The 16832-nt window shown below is 57.4% G+C and overlaps 6 protein-coding genes across 6 annotated transcripts; 1 reads left to right on the top strand and 5 right to left on the bottom strand.

Annotated features, from left to right (window-relative positions):
• Positions 1-221: 221 nt before the first annotated feature.
• On the bottom strand, positions 222-1489 carry TRAVEDRAFT_65584 (uncharacterized protein; the record flags this gene model as incomplete). Its single annotated transcript, XM_008041795.1, has 5 exons — positions 222-553; positions 609-891; positions 947-1165; positions 1220-1255; positions 1318-1489. The coding sequence occupies 5 exons, from the start codon at positions 1487-1489 to the stop codon at positions 316-318; spliced, it is 948 nt and encodes a 315-aa protein (XP_008039986.1). The 3' UTR covers positions 222-315.
• A 1217-nt stretch (positions 1490-2706) lies between these two features.
• On the top strand, positions 2707-3309 carry TRAVEDRAFT_99308 (uncharacterized protein; the record flags this gene model as incomplete). The annotated part of the gene is made up of 2 exons (XM_008041794.1): positions 2707-2936; positions 3003-3309. Coding segments are annotated over 2 exons (537 nt in total), but the record flags the coding sequence as incomplete, so codon positions are not given.
• A 429-nt stretch (positions 3310-3738) lies between these two features.
• On the bottom strand, positions 3739-5714 carry TRAVEDRAFT_72912 (uncharacterized protein; the record flags this gene model as incomplete). Its single annotated transcript, XM_008041793.1, has 9 exons — positions 3739-4346; positions 4412-4553; positions 4611-4727; positions 4787-4926; positions 4983-5092; positions 5155-5212; positions 5270-5375; positions 5426-5640; positions 5698-5714. The coding sequence occupies 9 exons, from the start codon at positions 5712-5714 to the stop codon at positions 4091-4093; spliced, it is 1161 nt and encodes a 386-aa protein (XP_008039984.1). The 3' UTR covers positions 3739-4090.
• A 1209-nt stretch (positions 5715-6923) lies between these two features.
• Positions 6924-8792, bottom strand: TRAVEDRAFT_150723 (uncharacterized protein). The gene is made up of 8 exons (XM_008041792.1): positions 8638-8792; positions 8290-8582; positions 8121-8226; positions 8007-8064; positions 7838-7947; positions 7638-7777; positions 7327-7576; positions 6924-7257 (listed from the first exon to the last, which is right to left on the bottom strand). Exons 1-8 carry the CDS (start codon positions 8643-8645, stop codon positions 7167-7169), a joined length of 1056 nt encoding a protein of 351 aa, XP_008039983.1. The 5' UTR covers positions 8646-8792; the 3' UTR covers positions 6924-7166.
• A 1411-nt stretch (positions 8793-10203) lies between these two features.
• Positions 10204-11893, bottom strand: TRAVEDRAFT_125510 (uncharacterized protein; the record flags this gene model as incomplete). Its single annotated transcript, XM_008041791.1, has 7 exons — positions 10204-10706; positions 10769-10888; positions 10941-11080; positions 11137-11246; positions 11299-11356; positions 11409-11514; positions 11587-11893. 7 exons carry the CDS (start codon positions 11891-11893, stop codon positions 10204-10206), a joined length of 1344 nt encoding a protein of 447 aa, XP_008039982.1.
• A 2425-nt stretch (positions 11894-14318) lies between these two features.
• TRAVEDRAFT_38316 (uncharacterized protein) lies at positions 14319-16054 on the bottom strand (the record flags this gene model as incomplete). Its single annotated transcript, XM_008041049.1, has 9 exons — positions 14319-14404; positions 14432-14607; positions 14689-14827; positions 14895-15014; positions 15077-15216; positions 15282-15391; positions 15454-15511; positions 15572-15677; positions 15739-16054. 9 exons carry the CDS (start codon positions 16052-16054, stop codon positions 14319-14321), a joined length of 1251 nt encoding a protein of 416 aa, XP_008039240.1.
• Between the last annotated feature and the right edge of the window lie 778 nt (positions 16055-16832).

Raw genomic sequence — 16832 nt, 5'->3', positions numbered from 1 at the left:
TGTCTTACCATACGGGGGGACCCGCCCTGCTAACAAACCGAGCAATGGCAGCTCACGTACTGGCAATTTCTTGAAAGTCCATCGCACAAGGTGCGTTGTGATACATAGTCTGCAGAAGGGTTACGGCTACATCAAAGTTCGGTGCTAAGTCTCAGTATGAGACAATATGTCGACCGGCGATGATAAGTATTGCATGAGTGAGTCGAGCATAAACGTATGAGGGGGTAACGAGTCGGGTCCATAGAGATACGCGATATGAAGGAGTGTGGGAGACTAGGGGCATAGTCATAACGTGAAAGGAGGGTGGGAGAGCGATTACATCAACGCGAGATCTTCCAGAGCCTCGCGTAGAGCGATGCTCATAGGCGGCCCGCGTCGTCGGGCCTGCTTCTGAGGGAGGAGCTTGCGACTCAAGTCAGAGGTCAAGTTACGCAAAGAGTGGAGCCTGCGCGGCCTCCCGAACCTGCCATCCACCGGCGTGTTCTCCCCGTGCAGGCGTAGCGTACGTGGCCGGTGGTAGGGGATGCCGTAGGCGTAGCATTCCTTGTGCAGCCTACATTGATCTGGTCAGCGCGAGTTTGACCTGAGATATGATGAGATACACGTACGCTATCTCGCCGCGGTGAGCGAGCAGTATGTCGCGCAACGACCGGGCGGTGCAAGACTTTCGTCCCCTGACGGGCGCCGCGCCCTGGTTGGATGCACTTTCGCGAGACTTGCCGTGGTACCTGCGGTAGGCAGCCATGCGCTCGACCCAGGGGCCCAGGAGACGCTGCTCCTCCGTCAGGTCCGGGTTTGCGTTCTTGTCCGGGTTGTTCTTGCCCGCTGACCAGTGCTGCACTTCCGGCTCCTGATCCAGGAATCTGCTTACTTGAGTCTGTAGCCGGCGGTCTGCTCGACATCAGCTACGGCAATACCGCGAAAGCGCGATATGATGTAGACGCACCTAGATGTATCTTCCGAGACACCAACTCCGCGAAGAGCTCAGCGGTTTCCGCGTCGTTGTCCGGCGCGACGTCAATCATTCGCTTGAGTTCTGCGACGTTGCGGGGGAGGCCGGATCCGCTGGCGCGCGCCCTGACTGCGAAGGCGAGGGATCGTTCGAGTGACTCCGTGTGGTCGAGTTCTTCCGCGTCCGCGCCGGGGTTTCCGACAACTCGCATCTCTGTAGGAGCCATGATTCAGCCTCTACAACTGTACAGAGAGCGAAGAAGCTCACTGTTGTCTTCATCCCTTGCCTTCCCTAAGCCCAGTTCTGAGGGGGAAAGGCGAATAGATCAGACGTAGGTGATGCGGCTAACACGGGACACCACTCACTACCGGTAGGCACATCCCGTCCCTGAGACGACCTGTTCGCGACGTTGGGGATAGTTTTGTCCATGAGGGGTTCCCGGCTCTTCGGCGCGCTACGACGATTCAACAACGCGAGCGACGGTCTGGATGTAGTTGCGAGCGAGTCCCGACTCGGAGCTGGGTTGGAAGAGACCATTGTGCAAACGATAGACCAAAGGATGAGCGTGATATAAGTGAGGATGGTAACACTCCGAGGCTGAGCGTGATATCTGGCAAGAAAGGGAGACCAACACCGTCAACAGTGAGGACCAGAAGGTGGCAGGTAGAGAAAGAGCTTAGTAGATAGCGCTCGACGAAGACGAGGATCTATATAGGATGCGGAGTTGTCGGAGTCTGCTGGGGTAGGACAATGGCGCCGCCGCGTGGATAAGGTCGTCCCGCCAAAAACAATGGGCGACTTCGTCGCTCGCCAAGGATCAGCGTTGAGTTCCAGGTGGTAATCGGTGGCGGGTGGTTTCCAAGTTAGGCACATGCCGAATACAAGGCTAGACAAACAATGACTCGGAGATTCGAGTACATTGCAGAAGCAACTAGGTTGCGCACGGTGATGCGGCGGATCATCCATTCGAATGCGCTGGCCGGTCTCCGATGAGAACTCTGACTGATAGTTCTACATCGTCAATCTATTAGAAGAGCACCTATAGGTGTTGTTAGCTCGCATAAGTACGGTCACGTCAGAACGTACAGATCATATTGCTGCTGGCTGTTTCGAGGGCTTCAGCATCAATTGAAACCTATGTACAGCGACAATGTCCCAGCTGCATCACAGCCTCGGGATCCCTCGTGCGGCCGGTTCCAGGAACTTAGGTCATAGATGCAGACGCGCCGCCCAGTGTCGTCCAGGATCCCTCTGAGTTACGTCCCATTGTCGTGGGACCAGACAGACATGAAGGTCCATGGAGAAGGATATAGTTCTTGTCGAGAGGCGTCCGTCCACCAGCAGGATTGCGCTACGGCGAAGTATTCCCAGTTTAGGGCAGGTTCTGCCAGGGCTCTGCATCCGTTTTCTCAGCCGGCGTCTACGAATTCGAACTCTGCCACCGCCGCGCGTCCGAATCCTTCAGACTCTTACCCCTCGCTGTATCTTCAAGGACGGGTCCCGGTACATTGACACTTGAAGCTCGAGTATCAGGTCCGAACGTTTGAACGCTTATATCGTCGTTGGAAGCCCAAATACCGTCGTCAACAACCGACGCCACCAAAACATTTACCTGGTTCGTGGACTTTTAGCCACACGCATCGTTACTCGAGCTAATTAATGGGTTCTATCTGCGCTAGATAAAAAACAGCATGCAGGAGGAACAGAGCAGAGCCCCGGATCCGCTCGGCAGCCTCAAGCGAGTTGACGCACTATGGTTTCCGGATGGGAACATAGTCGTCATAGCAGGAGAGGCCGCATTCCGGGTACACCAGGGGATTCTCTCTCGCCAGTCCGAGATTTTCAAGGACGTCTTCAACATGCCTCCGCCCCTTCTGAGTGATACCACCGAATCTAAGGAAGTAGACGGTTGTCCGGTCGTCCATGTATCGGACACCCCTTTCGATTTCCAGCAGCTTCTGCGCGCGCTTTACGACCCATTGAGGTGAGTTGCGGTGGCGCGATACGCGGGCTTCTACACAGATGTCTAACCTCAATTCCGTTATGCCAGGGTTTTTGAGCGCAACGATGTACCATTCGCGGTGCTCGCTGCGCTTACGCGTATGGCTCACAAGTACAACATGGAAGACTTGCTCTCGGTGTCAACCCGCCGCATCGAGAGCGACTACCTCCAATTGACCACGCGACTGTCCCTCAATATTGCCGGTCGCCCTGGCGAAGTCCTCATGGCCGTCAATCTATTCCGCCTCCTACAACGAGAGGACCTCCTGGTTCCAGCACTGTACCGTGCTTGCCAGCTCCCCACCTCCACCCTCCTCCGTGGAGAATCCCGCCCGGACGGCACGCACGAGATTCTCAGCGCGCACGACCAAGAGCTCACCGTCGAGCTGAAGAGGGAGCTCTCGAAGCAGAAGATTTTACTCTTCTTTGCCGCGCTCGTCGAACTCCCAGCAGAAGGCCAATGCTCGCAGCCTCCGACCTGCACGACTGCCATGCTCGATGCGCAGCGCAAGTATCGCCAACGAGGTGCAGAGGTGACAGACTCCGACCCTCTATCCCCTGCATTCCGTGTCGAACTCAGTCGATTCGCGGGTGGACCGTTGTGTCGTAACTGCCTCGACAGCATGTTCGTCCGCGTGGAAAACGTCCGGAGCTACATTAGGAAGACTATGCTCCCTGAGTTCATCGGTAATTTCGACGCAAAGCAGTAGATCGCTCTGCACTTTTCCAGCATGCAGAAGCCACAACGCATTCGGGATGTACATACGCCACACGCCAGAGAGATAGCACTTGTCATACAACCTGTACATTGCAACAGGATATACCTTCACCTGCGGTCCCGCTGATGGAGCGGCTCGACAGGTCAATCGTATTACGACACCTGAGCATCCTAGCTATTGTACAAGGCTATAAGCATCAAGGCATCGCGGTACAGTATAGAAGTCTAGTCCATGTCCGAGGAAGGCGAGACCACCGTACAGCGTCATCTCCTAACTGACACCATCCACCTACGTGCATAAGTTACACGCGCTTCGCCTGTGTAGCTACGACCAACCCCGGCAGCGACCCCCATCACCGACAGCCCCAGCCATCGTCCATACTCGAAAGCGCGAACCCAACAATATGCGCGCGCGCCTTTCACCCTCTTGCCGCAGGGCTCGCACCGCGGTACACGTCTGGCTGCCATGTTCCAGGAGCCGGCGGTGGCGGCCCTGGCGGCGGCGCGTACGCGTACCCGTGCGACGGCGCGTGCTGCGGCGTGGGCACCTCCAGCCTGACGCCGTCGAGCTGGACAGTCTCGGTCGGGCGGCCGAGCAGCGGGTCCGCGACGTCGTGCGCGAACGCGCTCTCCGGGTCGGGCTCCAAACCGGCCGCAGCGCGCAGCTTCGCCTGTCTATGTGCGCGAGCGTGAGGTCAGCGCGCGGGACTAGAGTAGGATGGATTACGGGCGAGACGTACCTCGCTTTGCGCCGGCGGTAAATGACCTCCTCCTTGATCCTCTCGGTCTGCACCTTCACGTAGTGCATCGCGAAGATGGTCACGACGATGGTGATGATGATCACGATGGTCTTGATTGTCTTCGTCTTTTTGGACACGTTATCTGTCGTCGCGCGCTCACGTTAGACAGTGTCTGAGTGTTGCGTGCGGGGATACTTACCGGTGCTCTGCGCGGCGCCGAGGTAGACTGTCGCGAGCTGCTTCGGTAGGGAGAGGGTAGCTGCGCCCAGGAACGTGAACACACCCATTCCGCACGACGCGAACACGGCGGTGGTGACTGTCCGAGGTGCGCCATCAATACGCGTCTTGCGGAAGTTCGAACGCGACGCGACTTACAATGTCCGGGGATAGCAGAAAACCGAATAATGACCGCGATCAAGAAGCCGCCCTGACGGACGACCTCCGCAAGCAACGCATACTGCAGCTTCTTCTCTTCCCATTTCTTGCCGCGCGCCATGCAGAACCACCGGAACACGCTAACGAACATCGGCGTCAGCATTTGCATCTACGCGCCGCGGAAAGGCAGACGCACAAGTAGTTCGCGAGCTCTCCGAAGAGGGTGCCTGCGGCGACGATCCCGAAGCCGATCCAGATGCCCCACACGTCTCCGCAGAGGACGGCGATGATCTCATGCCCAAACAGCTGCGGCGCGCGGGTGTGAGCGGGGGCCGACGCTGCGCCCGTGATGCGGACTGGGCACTTACAGGAGGGAAAGACATCACAATCAGGATCGCGATTGGAATGAGCCATCCGCCTGGCGTCCTGGAGGCGGACTCGTGAGTCCCTGCTCGCGCCGCACAGTCGGTGTCCATTACTCACCTACGCATCCAGTCTGCGAATGGCCTCAACCATTCGACAATCTTTTGCTGGTACACAATGAAGAGGACGACGATTGCGATGATGACGACAGTGATAACGAGACGAACTGTAAACTGTTCAATACGCGTGGGCGCGAGGAATTCAAGATGTGCGTACTCAGTTCCTTCGGATCTTTGAATGTCTCGGGGTTGAGAAGCGCCAGAAGAAACCCGCGTCGTTTCTTCTTCTGTGGACTGAGGACCTCTGCTTCTGATGGGGTCGGACTGGGGGTACGGGTGAGGTATCGTGCGTCCCCTCTGACATCGGTTTGTGTGCCGCGGGCATACTCAGGGGCCGAGTAGGTTGGAGGATACTGTTGAGAATCAACGGGGCTAAGAGTGAAGACATATGAGTGAGCCGAAGTGCGCAGCAGCAGTGGATGCACGTACGCATACGAAACAGGCATGACGAGTGATCCAAAGAAACACGGGCGTAAATGGCGGGCTCAATGCAGACCTTGAGTGTGACGGCGGAGGTTATAACGATGCAGAGGGCGGTGGTGGTGGGGTGGACGTCGACTGGAGTTGGAGTAGCTTCCGTCGAGGAGACCGGACACTCCGGACTAGTTTTATAAGCTCGGACGACCACGGTGGGGCTCCCGACTTTGATATATGAAGTGCATGATCATCGCCACCTGTCGACATACAACCAGCGATCAGCTCACCCCCACGTTATCAACGTTTGCTGGCGCGGGTATGTGGACGGATATGTCGAGTGGCTGTGGTTCTGCTGTTCGAGGAGCCGGCGGCACTGGGCGGCATCAGCGCCGTGGACGCTTGCCGCTCGGTGGCGGTGCGACGCATCCCTGCTCCTCCCTCCACGACGCTCGCCATTGCTACCCTCTCTACTTCGCAACTTCGCCTTCCGGTGTACGAGAGGACCGCTCGGGTGCGTAGTGAGCGTCCATGGCGGCGGCTGTGGTGGACCTGCTGCGACGTCAGTGGCAGCTCGCTGCGATCAATCTCTGTGTCGGCGCGTAGGAGCTAGTTTCAACCTCGCGAGCCTCCGCGAAAATGAAGCTCCACGAGTCCACGGCCGCCCAAATTGCGCCCTCCAAGTTCTGAGGCGCCGTGCAAGCGGCCTGCACTGTCTGCACGATGTATCGGCGTGCTGAGCATTGATGGATCCACGGGCCGTGTTCTCCCATGCGAGTGCGGTGTCCTAATGTTGAGATTATCGATCATGATGTAGGTGGCAGAGTCAAAGTAATTAAGCTCGTGGTGAGTCTATTTTTAGTTCACAGAGTCGCTCACGCTCACGCTAACTTACCACCGCCCACCCCTATGCAAGGTTTGACATCGGTAGAGACATGTATAGGTTCCTCCACACGAACGGCGTTCAAGCCTGGGGTTTTGGACACCGCTTGCTGCGAAACCCCGAGTGACGTCTTTTTTAAACGCACCCGACAAGGCGAGGCATTCGGCCGTGAAGCTGTGGCCTTGCTGCGAGCGGCGTACCACCGTCGTATCGTACGCGGGCCCGACTGGTCAACGCACCCGTACTCGCTGCATCGAGCCTCCGTGGTATGAATTTCACAGGCGGCAATGTCCGTGTGTCCCCGCATGTCGTCAATTGCAACCACGTCGTCAAGCATGAGTGCGTCGCTCATTTTAGCCTCTTTCATCTCATTGCTCACTACGGATACTGCACCTCACAATCTAATAGTGAATTGCGTCTCCCTCCTGCTTTGCTTCACTTCGCATGTTTATCTTCCGCCTCTCCGTACGTGCCCTCCTTCTACCCTTGCCTCAGCTGTCATCTCGACGTCGCTCCTCTCGCAAAACAGTGCGGACGGTGAGTCGACACTTCTGGGTTCCGAGAGCCAAGAACATGGGTATATTTCGCGAGACTATGTCTACTACGGCTGTGCCAGAACGCGCGTCGCAGACGACGGGGTGGGATGTTCTGGGAGCTCCAAAGACGCACCCGCGCGGAGCATCTTGGCCTGTCTGATGACACCATTTGCGGCAGAAGCACGGGTTAGGGGGCGAAGACACCATAGCATTGAAGGTACGCACCGTCTCTTCCGCCGCTCGTAAATCACCTTCACCTTCACCTGCTCAATCTTCCTTCCGATGTACCATAGCGCGATGTATGTGATCGTTGTAAGCCCAACGATGATCCCGGCCTTCGCCCCCGCCAACGCACTGGTGTTAGACTGCGCGACACCGAGGTAGACCGTAGCAAGCTGCTTCGGAGAAGACAGAAGAGCGCCGATGAGGAACTCCCCTCCGCCCATCCCGCACGTAGCAAAGATCGCCGTGAGGACTGCACGATGGCGTTGGTGAGTTAGCGAGCGACGGATTCACTGCCGAGGAAGTGTACTGACAATGACCGGGATAGGACGTGTAGCGCATGATGGTGGGGACAATGAACCCGCCCTCGCGCACGACTTCAGACCAGAGTGCGTACATCAGGTACTTGTCCTCCCACGTCTTCCCGTACTTGACGCAGCACCACTTGAACAAGCTGGCACCGATCGATGGTCACTCGAGCTCTGACACGGGATGCGTTGTGGTAAGGACGTACTAGAAGTTGGCGAGCTCGCCCAGGATGGTTCCCGCCGTAACGATCCCGAAACCGATCCAGACACCCCAGACCGTACCACAGAGGATCGCGAAGATACCGGAACCAAAGAGCTAGTATGGCTGATCAGTCCTTCGATCGGAATCCTGTCTTGTAGCCGAAACGGACATACCGGAGGGAAGGAGAGAACGAATAGGATCGCGATGGGGATCAGCCATGCTCCCGGGGTCCTGCACGCAAGGTCGGTCAAGCGGTACGCAAGGCATAACGAGAATTGACAACGAACCTGTGTAGCCAGTCCCCAAAGGGTTTCAGACCATCGATGATCTTCTGCTGGAACACAAGGAAGACCACTACGAGGGCTATGGAGATCCCCAGTATCGCGAAGCTCACTGCGCTCACATCAGGATAGAACACAGAGTACGCCCACAAAGCGGCGGAGGGTAGGTACGTACCGAGCGAATCCTTGCTCATGCACTCCCGCCACTCTGTTTTCTTCTTTCCTGTCGGGTTCCATATTGACCCCTCAAGCATCCCCGTCTCGCTCGGCGTGGGGCTGGGGGTGCGTACCACCGCCTGCCGTTCTACGTCGCGGAGCTCGCCTTCCTCGTGCACGGCCGAAAGCGGTGGTGGTATGTCGGAAGACGAGTCCTTGGACGCGTACATGTCCGGCGTCGGGGCGTTGAGGAATGTGGACGGGTGTGGCTGGGCATGCGGGTCGGAGGGCCCCCATCCGGCAGGTGCGTTGCTGTCGATCGTGGACGATGTGAGTGCATGTGGGTCCAATTGCAGGCGTGACGCACGTCGACATATGGGGCAGCGCGGCTTGTCCCTTGATGTGTTCCTCTCGACGTTTGAAATGCGATGTGTCGTAACGACCGTCTTCGTGAGTATGTCTCGATAGGTCGCGGAGGTCGTCAAGAGTGCTCTACATGTAGAGCCCGATGCTCAGATAGGTGCGTTCGCGCTAAGAGGGATCGGTGCTTTATGTACTACGAACGCATAGCTACTCGAGCGCGCCGTCAGACAGGCACCATCCCAAGATCAGTACACGACGATACCTGAACTTCAGAAGCTGTGCCGCGCAGACGCTGCGCGATCATGCCGCCCTCGGGGTGCATGAGGTGCGCAGCGCCTTCGTGGTGCCCACACCCACTCCGGACCCGTTTCCCCCGTATTCCTCCGGTATAGTCGCAGCAAACGCGGGCTGAAACGCTGTAAAGTTGACAGCGGCACCTATGCCGGTTGTCGATGATGATGCGCTTGGAACAACTAGCCGTATGCCACCCACGTGTAGAGCGGCCTAGTGGCATCACGAGGTTGTGGATCCTGGTGCGCCCGCGGCGGCAAGGTGAGCGCAGCGCTTCTTGCCGTTCTTCCTTCCGAACGGCGCCGGACACGATTAACTCACTTTTGAATTGCTGCGGATTGTTTACAACAGGGCGTCTGAAGTCATGTTGAAGGTTTCTCAGCCATAGGTCGCCCGTCGAAAGATGGTTCGTTGAGCGAGCCAAGTACTTCAACTCCATATACTCGGGCGCATGGGTGCAGTGCCACTCACAGACACGGCTTTCATAGCTTCTCTTCAGCAACTCGCGCTAGTACATTGAGTCACGATCGACTGAGATGCCGTTGCACTTCACGAACACATGTTCGCATGCAGACGGCCGCCTGCGCAGCAAAATCATACAATCTACACCGCCAATTATGACAAGCCTGGGCATACCGTTGCATCGTACGCGGCCAAATGTCGGCATCGATCGTTCCTCACAGATATTCCCTTTACAGAATTGTAGAAGGGTATGCGCAGCTTCAACACGCGATGTCCGCAGTCATCAATGTATTGACGAACACTCCCGAGTCGCAATGACTCACCCACAAATTCACTTGGCACTCCGAGGCCTGCAGGAGTACTGTGAGCGGGCTGAACCCTCGTCGCTTCGTCTTCGCTTGCACCTACCCCGGGCCTTACGTAGCCTCTTTGCAGACCCTGCCCAATCCACACTAAGTAAGACTCGTGAGTTATCAGATCGAAGTCGCGCGCGACTCACCTATTATGTTCACTTGAAGTGTAGCCTGAGGTCTAGCCGGGCTCGAAGGGGTCGGTAACATCAGACACCATATATCAGCATCGAAAGCCTGCTCAAGTCTGCCTTGAGTCACTGTTAGATTCCTGTGCACCTCCAACGGTGAGCACCACGAGCCCGACAAAACGAGAACAAAACCTCCGATACTGTTACAGCATTTAACGTTTCCAAAGTCCATCACGTCACAATCGTCCATCTGTCCAAACCCCACCCCCGATCTACGCCCGCACCCCCACCAACTGCGCCCCCGGCACCTCGTCCGTATGCCTGCGCGCCCTCAGCTCATGCCTGTCGCCCAGCTCCACCTCCACGATGTTGTTCACATCGACGCCCCCGCTCCCAGCCCCGACGCCCACATCGCTTTCCTTCTTCTTCCGGCCTCCGAACAGCCGTCCGACGCCGACTCTTCCCGCCTTGGCAGGCCGCTGCGGCGCGGGCATGTGGATAGCGACGCCGCCAGCGCCAGCGCCCGTCGACGAGGAAGCCCGTGCCGGGAGTTTCTGCGACGGATCCTGCGGGGCGGTCGGGCGAAGCGCGAGTTCCTCGTCCATCGGCAGCGGCTCCTCCCCGCGGAGCATTTTTGCTTGCCTGCGGTGACGAGGTACCTGTCAGCACCAGGAGAGGAGGCGGGGCTGTGGGTGCGTACCTCGCCTTCTGGCGCGCGTAGATGACCTTGCCCTTGACCTGGTCAACTTTCTTATTCACGTGGCGCATCGCGAGGATGGTCATCGCGAGCGTGGCGAGGATCACAACGGCCTTGATGCCGCTCGTCGTCGACTGGTTCTCTGTTCTCCGTTTGTCAGCATCTGCGCAATGTGCGGGGAAGAGGTGGAAAAATAAGACACACCGCCGCTGTTCTGCGCGACACCGAGGTACACGACGGCGAGCTGCTTCGGGAGCGATAGGGTCGCGGATACGAAGAAGCCCCATATTGTCATTCCGCACGTCGAGAAGATCGCGGTTAGCACTGCAGCAGCATCAGTGCGCGCCGACCACACGATATAAGGGCGGATACGCACGATGTCCCGGGATAAACGTGAGACGCATGATAGTCGGCACGACGAGCCCGCCCTCGCGCACGACCTGCGCGTAAAGTGCCCACGTCAGCCGCTTTTTCTCGAATTTCCTCCCGCGCGCGGAGCAGAACCACTTGAACGCACTGTATGGTAGGCATTAGCCTCCATGCGCACGAAGCAAAGGAGAATAAAAACGCACAAATAGTTTCCCAGCTCGCCAAGGAGCGTTCCAGCGGCGACGATACCGAATCCGATCCAAACGCCCCAGACGTCGCCGCACACGACCGCGATGATCTCGTGTCCAAATAGCTGGAGGGTCACATCAGCATAGTGCCCGCGCTACGATATAGAGGGGACATACAGGCGGGAAGGAGAGCACAAACATGATCGCGATGGGGATCACCCAGCCACCAGGAGTGCTTCATCAATAGTGAGTACATGATACATACGATGGATGAGATAGGGACTTACTCGTGCATCCAGTGCGCGAAGGGCTGCAGCCAGGCGACGATCTTCTTTTGTTCTACCAGAAAGAGGATCACGAACAGGAGAGCCCCGACCACCCCCGCGATAGTCGCTATACATCAAAAGGTATGGTTAGACAATTCTGTATCTATCTACCAGCGGTAAGCCGCAGGAGGATACGCACTTATCCCGCGGCGGTTTGCATACTGCCGCCAGTCTAAGCGGCGTCGCCAGTCGCCAAAGAGCGTCGTCTTCGATGCGAGCACCTGCGCCTCGCTCGGTGTCGGACTCGGTGTGCGCAGCACCGCGCGCACATCGACGCTCCCCACCTCCTTGTCGCCATCGTAGGACGGCCCGCGCGCGTTTGGGCTGTACGCCAGGCTCGGTACCTCGACGGTGTACTCGGGGATGATGTCCTTGTGTTCACGGTCGCGCGCACCGCCGAAGCCGATTGCGGTCGCGGGGACTGGAGGGTACGCGTGCCCAGACATCGATGGCGGCAGCTCTAGCGACTGTGAACGGGGGCCGGAGGATACCCTGCAATGTGCGATGTGAGTGCCGCCGATCTTGGGAAGAAGGAACGGACGCACTCGACGTACTCGTGTATCATGGGTACTCGTACACCTCAGACACGATAACAAAACCAAAAGTCAGCTCGAAAACGGCACACACGCAGAAGTCGTTGCAAAGGTGTCGCGGAGGAGAAGGCGGAAAAGAAAAGAAACAAGTAGGCGAGAGATCTCCCTTTCGGCGTCCGCTCCTTATGTACGAACGATAACGTCTCCGCCCTGGAGCTCTTTCATACAACGCCTCGGGGCGAGGCCGACCGCCTGCAACGCCTGAGAACAGCGGGAAGGCGTACCCCGCGCCGTAAGGCACTGCCCCCCTGCACAACCTGCGCAGCTCCGCAGGGCCCCGCTGCAGGTGCCCCACGATGTTCTCAGGCCGCGGCTTCTTCCCCGGGTAGTTCGTGCAGATACGCTCTCTCTCCGGCCCGTCCGGCGTCTCAATGGACCACTGCTCAGACCGATTGGCCTCCCATTTTGCCTCCTGGGATATCCCAATATCGTCTGCCAAGACATTGCGGAGTTCCGCTTGATGTATGGCAGGGAGAGGCAACGACGCTGCGGGGAAAGATGGAGGAGGGCTTGCGAAGTAACTTTATTCACGGCGCGTTCGGGGCACGAGCGTAATGAGCATGTGTCCGCGCCAGGCCCCGTTCGGGGTTTGAGCGACTTTCGAAGCAGGATCCCCGTGCGTGTGTGCAAATGTCGAAAACAATGCTGCTGGTAGAGCATTCGACCTGGAAAGGTAGTGGATGAGCCGCCTTGTGGAACGCGAGACCGAGCACAGGTTTCCATCGCGTAGACTGCGGCGATATAGATGCGCAGTGGTCCGGGTAGCCCCCGCAGATGAATTTCATCAGTACGCTCGGGGTTCGGGGTGTATATCGGCTTTCAAGTGCATGTTCTTCTTCCGAGCCACGTGTTGAGTGAGGTGAGGCCTGTACAAGCGATGGAGTTTGAAAGGCGTACCTGCTCGACATAGCATAAAAGTACTTCGGTATTGACTTGCGACATATCAAATACGTTGGAAATCATTGAAGGAGACTCACGTAAAAGGTGTACCGTCAGGCTGAGCTGTACGTGTGAGCATCTGACAAACGCCGATACGGAGCAAGCGTAGTAAGGATCGCTCACGGACATTTGGGATTCTCATAATTTCTCTTATTCATTTGTCTGAAAACTCGTTTACGATGGGTTTCTGAAAGCTGTTAGAATTTCGACTGAGAAAGAGAGTCTTTTTTTGAGGGGGGAGAGAGAGGCGGTAATGTGAGGCGCCCGTTCTCGCGGTTTGGCCGCAAACGGACAGACGCGCATCCCGATCCGAGCCGTCCCGAACTTTTGAGCCGTTGGCAACAAGTTCATACCTTACCTGCCCTCGAACACGTACCAGCGATATGTGACGATATTTACTCATCTCGCCACGAGATACGACATACTTCTTATAAAACACACCCGCGTCTACACCCGATAGACACATTCCACGCGACGACTCGAAGCAACTATGCTGTGCGTCTTCGCCGGCAAGTTTATCACTCGCAGAAAGAGATGATCGAGCAAGCCAAGAATCTCAATCCTGGAGCGTTTAAGTATGCGTTATCTGCGTACTCATGCACATGACTGAAATCCACCTCACAGTCTTCATATGCTGCAGCTCTCGCGCTAGCATAATGTGTCACGAGAGTCGAATTGCCGACCATAGTATGTTCTGGCAGGCTCACGGCCGCCCGCGCAGCAGAGACATGCGATCTTCATCACCACAAAGGGCCACGCCAAGTCTGAAGTGTACCTCGCGCCGTCTGCGGACGAATGCCGGAGGGAGTTAGCAGAATAATTCAGGGGAGAGCCGCCCTCAAAAGTGCGTGCGCAGCTACAAATCGCTACGCCCGCAGTGATCAACTTGTTGGCGAACGGACCCCGGGAGCAATCACTCTCACTTCGCACTGCGCGGTCCACCAGGGTCCAGGGCATGAGCTCAATCCTAGCTACGTCGTGCTCATGTGCCGCCTCGCTCGTAACTTCGATATCCCAAACTTCCACCAATCTACTGCAGCTCTAGGAATTTCAGCCAGTGTGGTAACGATCGTAGGACATATATGATCGCAACTCACCAGTCGGCTTGAGTTGCGGACCCTTCGTGTTGCGAGCTTGCTCAGGCCTGCCTTGAGTCACTTGAATTCTCGGACGCCTCCAGCGACAAGCACCGCGAGCCGACAAACCGAGAACAAACTTCAGATACTGTTACAGCACATGTCAAAGGTGCGTACATCGCAAACTTCCTTCTGTCTTCGACCTATACACATATCCACCGACAAGCCCGACACCGTGACGTCGCCCGTATACCTGTGGGCCCTCAAGGCCTCAACTCGCGCCTGTCGCCGAGCTGCAGCTCCGCGACGTTGTTCACATCGACGATGCCCACAGCGCTCTTGCGCTTCACTCAGCCTCCGAACGGCCTTGCCACACCGCGCACCGCCGCCACCGCTACCCGTTGCGGGACGGGCATGTGGATGATGACGCACTCAGCGCCCTCGCCAGTCAACGAACGCGTCCGTGCGGGCGGGTCTTGAGGGGCGGTGGAGCGGAGCGCGAGCTCCTCTTCCATCGGTAGCCGCTCTTCCCCGCGGAGCATACTCGCTTGTCTGCAGGTGCCAGGGGATTGGTCAGGGCGGGGCTCGGTGGGGCGGGACGGGGAAGGCTGGGCGGTGTATGAAGGTGCGTACCTCGCCTTCCGTCGTGCGTAGATGACACTGCGCTTGACCTCGTCGACCTTCCTGTTCACGTAGTGCGTCGCACAGGCCATCGTCGTGAGCATCGCGATCAGCACAACAATCTTGACGATCCCCGTCGTCAATGGGTTCCCTGCCCGTACGCATCAGCCATCCCTGCATCACATGGAGAGACAGAAGGGTGAAGAAATGAGATGAACCTGCGGTGGTTACGGCGGCACTGAGGTATACGATGGTGAGTTGCTTCGGGAGCGAGAGCGTCGTGGAGACCATGAAGCACCATACCGGCATCCCACACGTGGAGAAGACAGCGGTGAGCACTACAGCACGCGTCGCGATCTCTCAGCGAGCGAGACCTTTGGAATAGAGCGTGCAGACACACTTTGTCCGGGAAGAAACGACGATCGAATGATGGTCGGGACGACCAGCCCGCCCTCGCGCACAACCTGCGCGTACAGCGCCCAGTTCAGTTGCTTGTCCTCGAAGAGCTTCCCGCGTGCGTAGCGGAACGACTGGGGGGCACTGCATAGGTGTCGGGTATTAGTATGCACGCGTGTTGCGCAAGCGGGAGACGAGAGACGACATACTAGAAAGCAGCAAGCTCGCCAAGGAGCGTCCCCGCCGCGATGAGGCCAAAACCGATCCGCACGCCCCAGAGGTCTACGCACATAATCGTGACGATTTCGTATCCAAACAGCTGAAGTAGCGCTTTAGCTAGATCTTCGCGCCGTACAGCAATACGACATGGAGGGGACGTACCGGCAGGAACGAGAACACGGAAATGATCGCGATGGGGATCAACCAGCCGCCTGGTGTGCTGCATCGGAAAGAAAGTGGTGAGTACCTTGCACGCAGGGCAGACGAGGGCGAGACTCACTCATCCATCCATTTCGCGAACGGCTGCAGCCAAATGATTATCTTTATCTGGTACACCAGGAAAAGGATGAAGAGCACGTTGGCGCAAACAACCTGCGCGAATGTCGCTGCACATCGACAGCCGCCTCAGCACAATTTCTGACGACACGGTGCAAGGATGACACGCACCCATCACGCGGGGGTTCGCATACCGCCGCCAGTCCAAGTAGCGCCGCCAGTCCAGGATGCGCCGCACGCTGTCCATGAATTTCGTCTTCGGCGCGAGCATTTGCGCTTCGCTCGGCGTCGGACTCGGTGTACGCAGCACTGCGCGCACGTTCACGGTCCCCAATTCTTTGTCGTCCTCGTAAGACGACGTGCGTGTGCTCGGACTATACGCCTGGCTTGGCATCTCGATGGTGTACTGGTCGATGGAGTCTTTACTCTCTCGCGCACCCCAGTCAATCGCGGTCGCAGGGACGGTAGGGTAAGCGTGGCCGGACATCGGTATCGGTAGCTGTGGCGACTATGCACCAGACCCTGAAACGACCCTGATGCGTGGGATGTTAGCGAAATTGGTCCGGAATGAAGAGATGGACTTACACTTGTATCGTAGGTACCTATACACGTTCGCAGAACCAATTTGCAGCTCGAAAAAAAGCTCTCTCGCGAAAGCCGCTCAAGACAAAGTGACGCGGAGGAGGAGGCGAAAAAGAACAGAGATAAGTCAGCGGGAGAGCCGCATCAGTGTTCGCCCCTTATATACAACTGTGCCATGCTCACCGTAGAGGAGAGAAGCTGCCCATACGCGATGCCTGAGAACAGCAGGAGGGTGCACTCCGCGCCGGGGGGTCTTCCCTTCTTGCACAACCTACGCAGTCCCCACAGAGAAGGACCCAGACCGGTTCAGGTGTCCCGCAAAGTCCATAGGCCTTCTCCAAACAAACAGTGTCGATACGCTTTCCATTTGGCCCGTTCGGCATCCAGTGGAATACTGCTTTGCCGGACCGATTAGAGCTGTGTGCCAGCCCGATGCAAACCTTTGCCCTACCTCTCAAGAGGCTTCCACAAGCGCAGCCACGGAGTCGTCACCCGGCGTTGTGTCAGCAGGGTGAGGCTCGCCGCACATGTGATGTCCACAGCGCTCGGGACTTCAATCGCCCTCTGATTCTGTTGTAAGAGTTCGTCAGTTCTATAGCAGAAGGAATCCGAACTTACACCTACATGGAAGCACGGGCGTTGATGGAACTTTTGCAGTCCTCTTGCCTGCACGGCGACTTCAC

Source organism: Trametes versicolor (assembly GCF_000271585.1).
Source record: "Trametes versicolor FP-101664 SS1 unplaced genomic scaffold TRAVEscaffold_7, whole genome shotgun sequence".
Taxonomy (NCBI): Eukaryota; Fungi; Basidiomycota; class Agaricomycetes; order Polyporales; family Polyporaceae; genus Trametes; species Trametes versicolor.
Note: the sequence above shows the minus strand (reverse complement) of the source record. Positions and strands in the feature narration are given on the sequence as shown.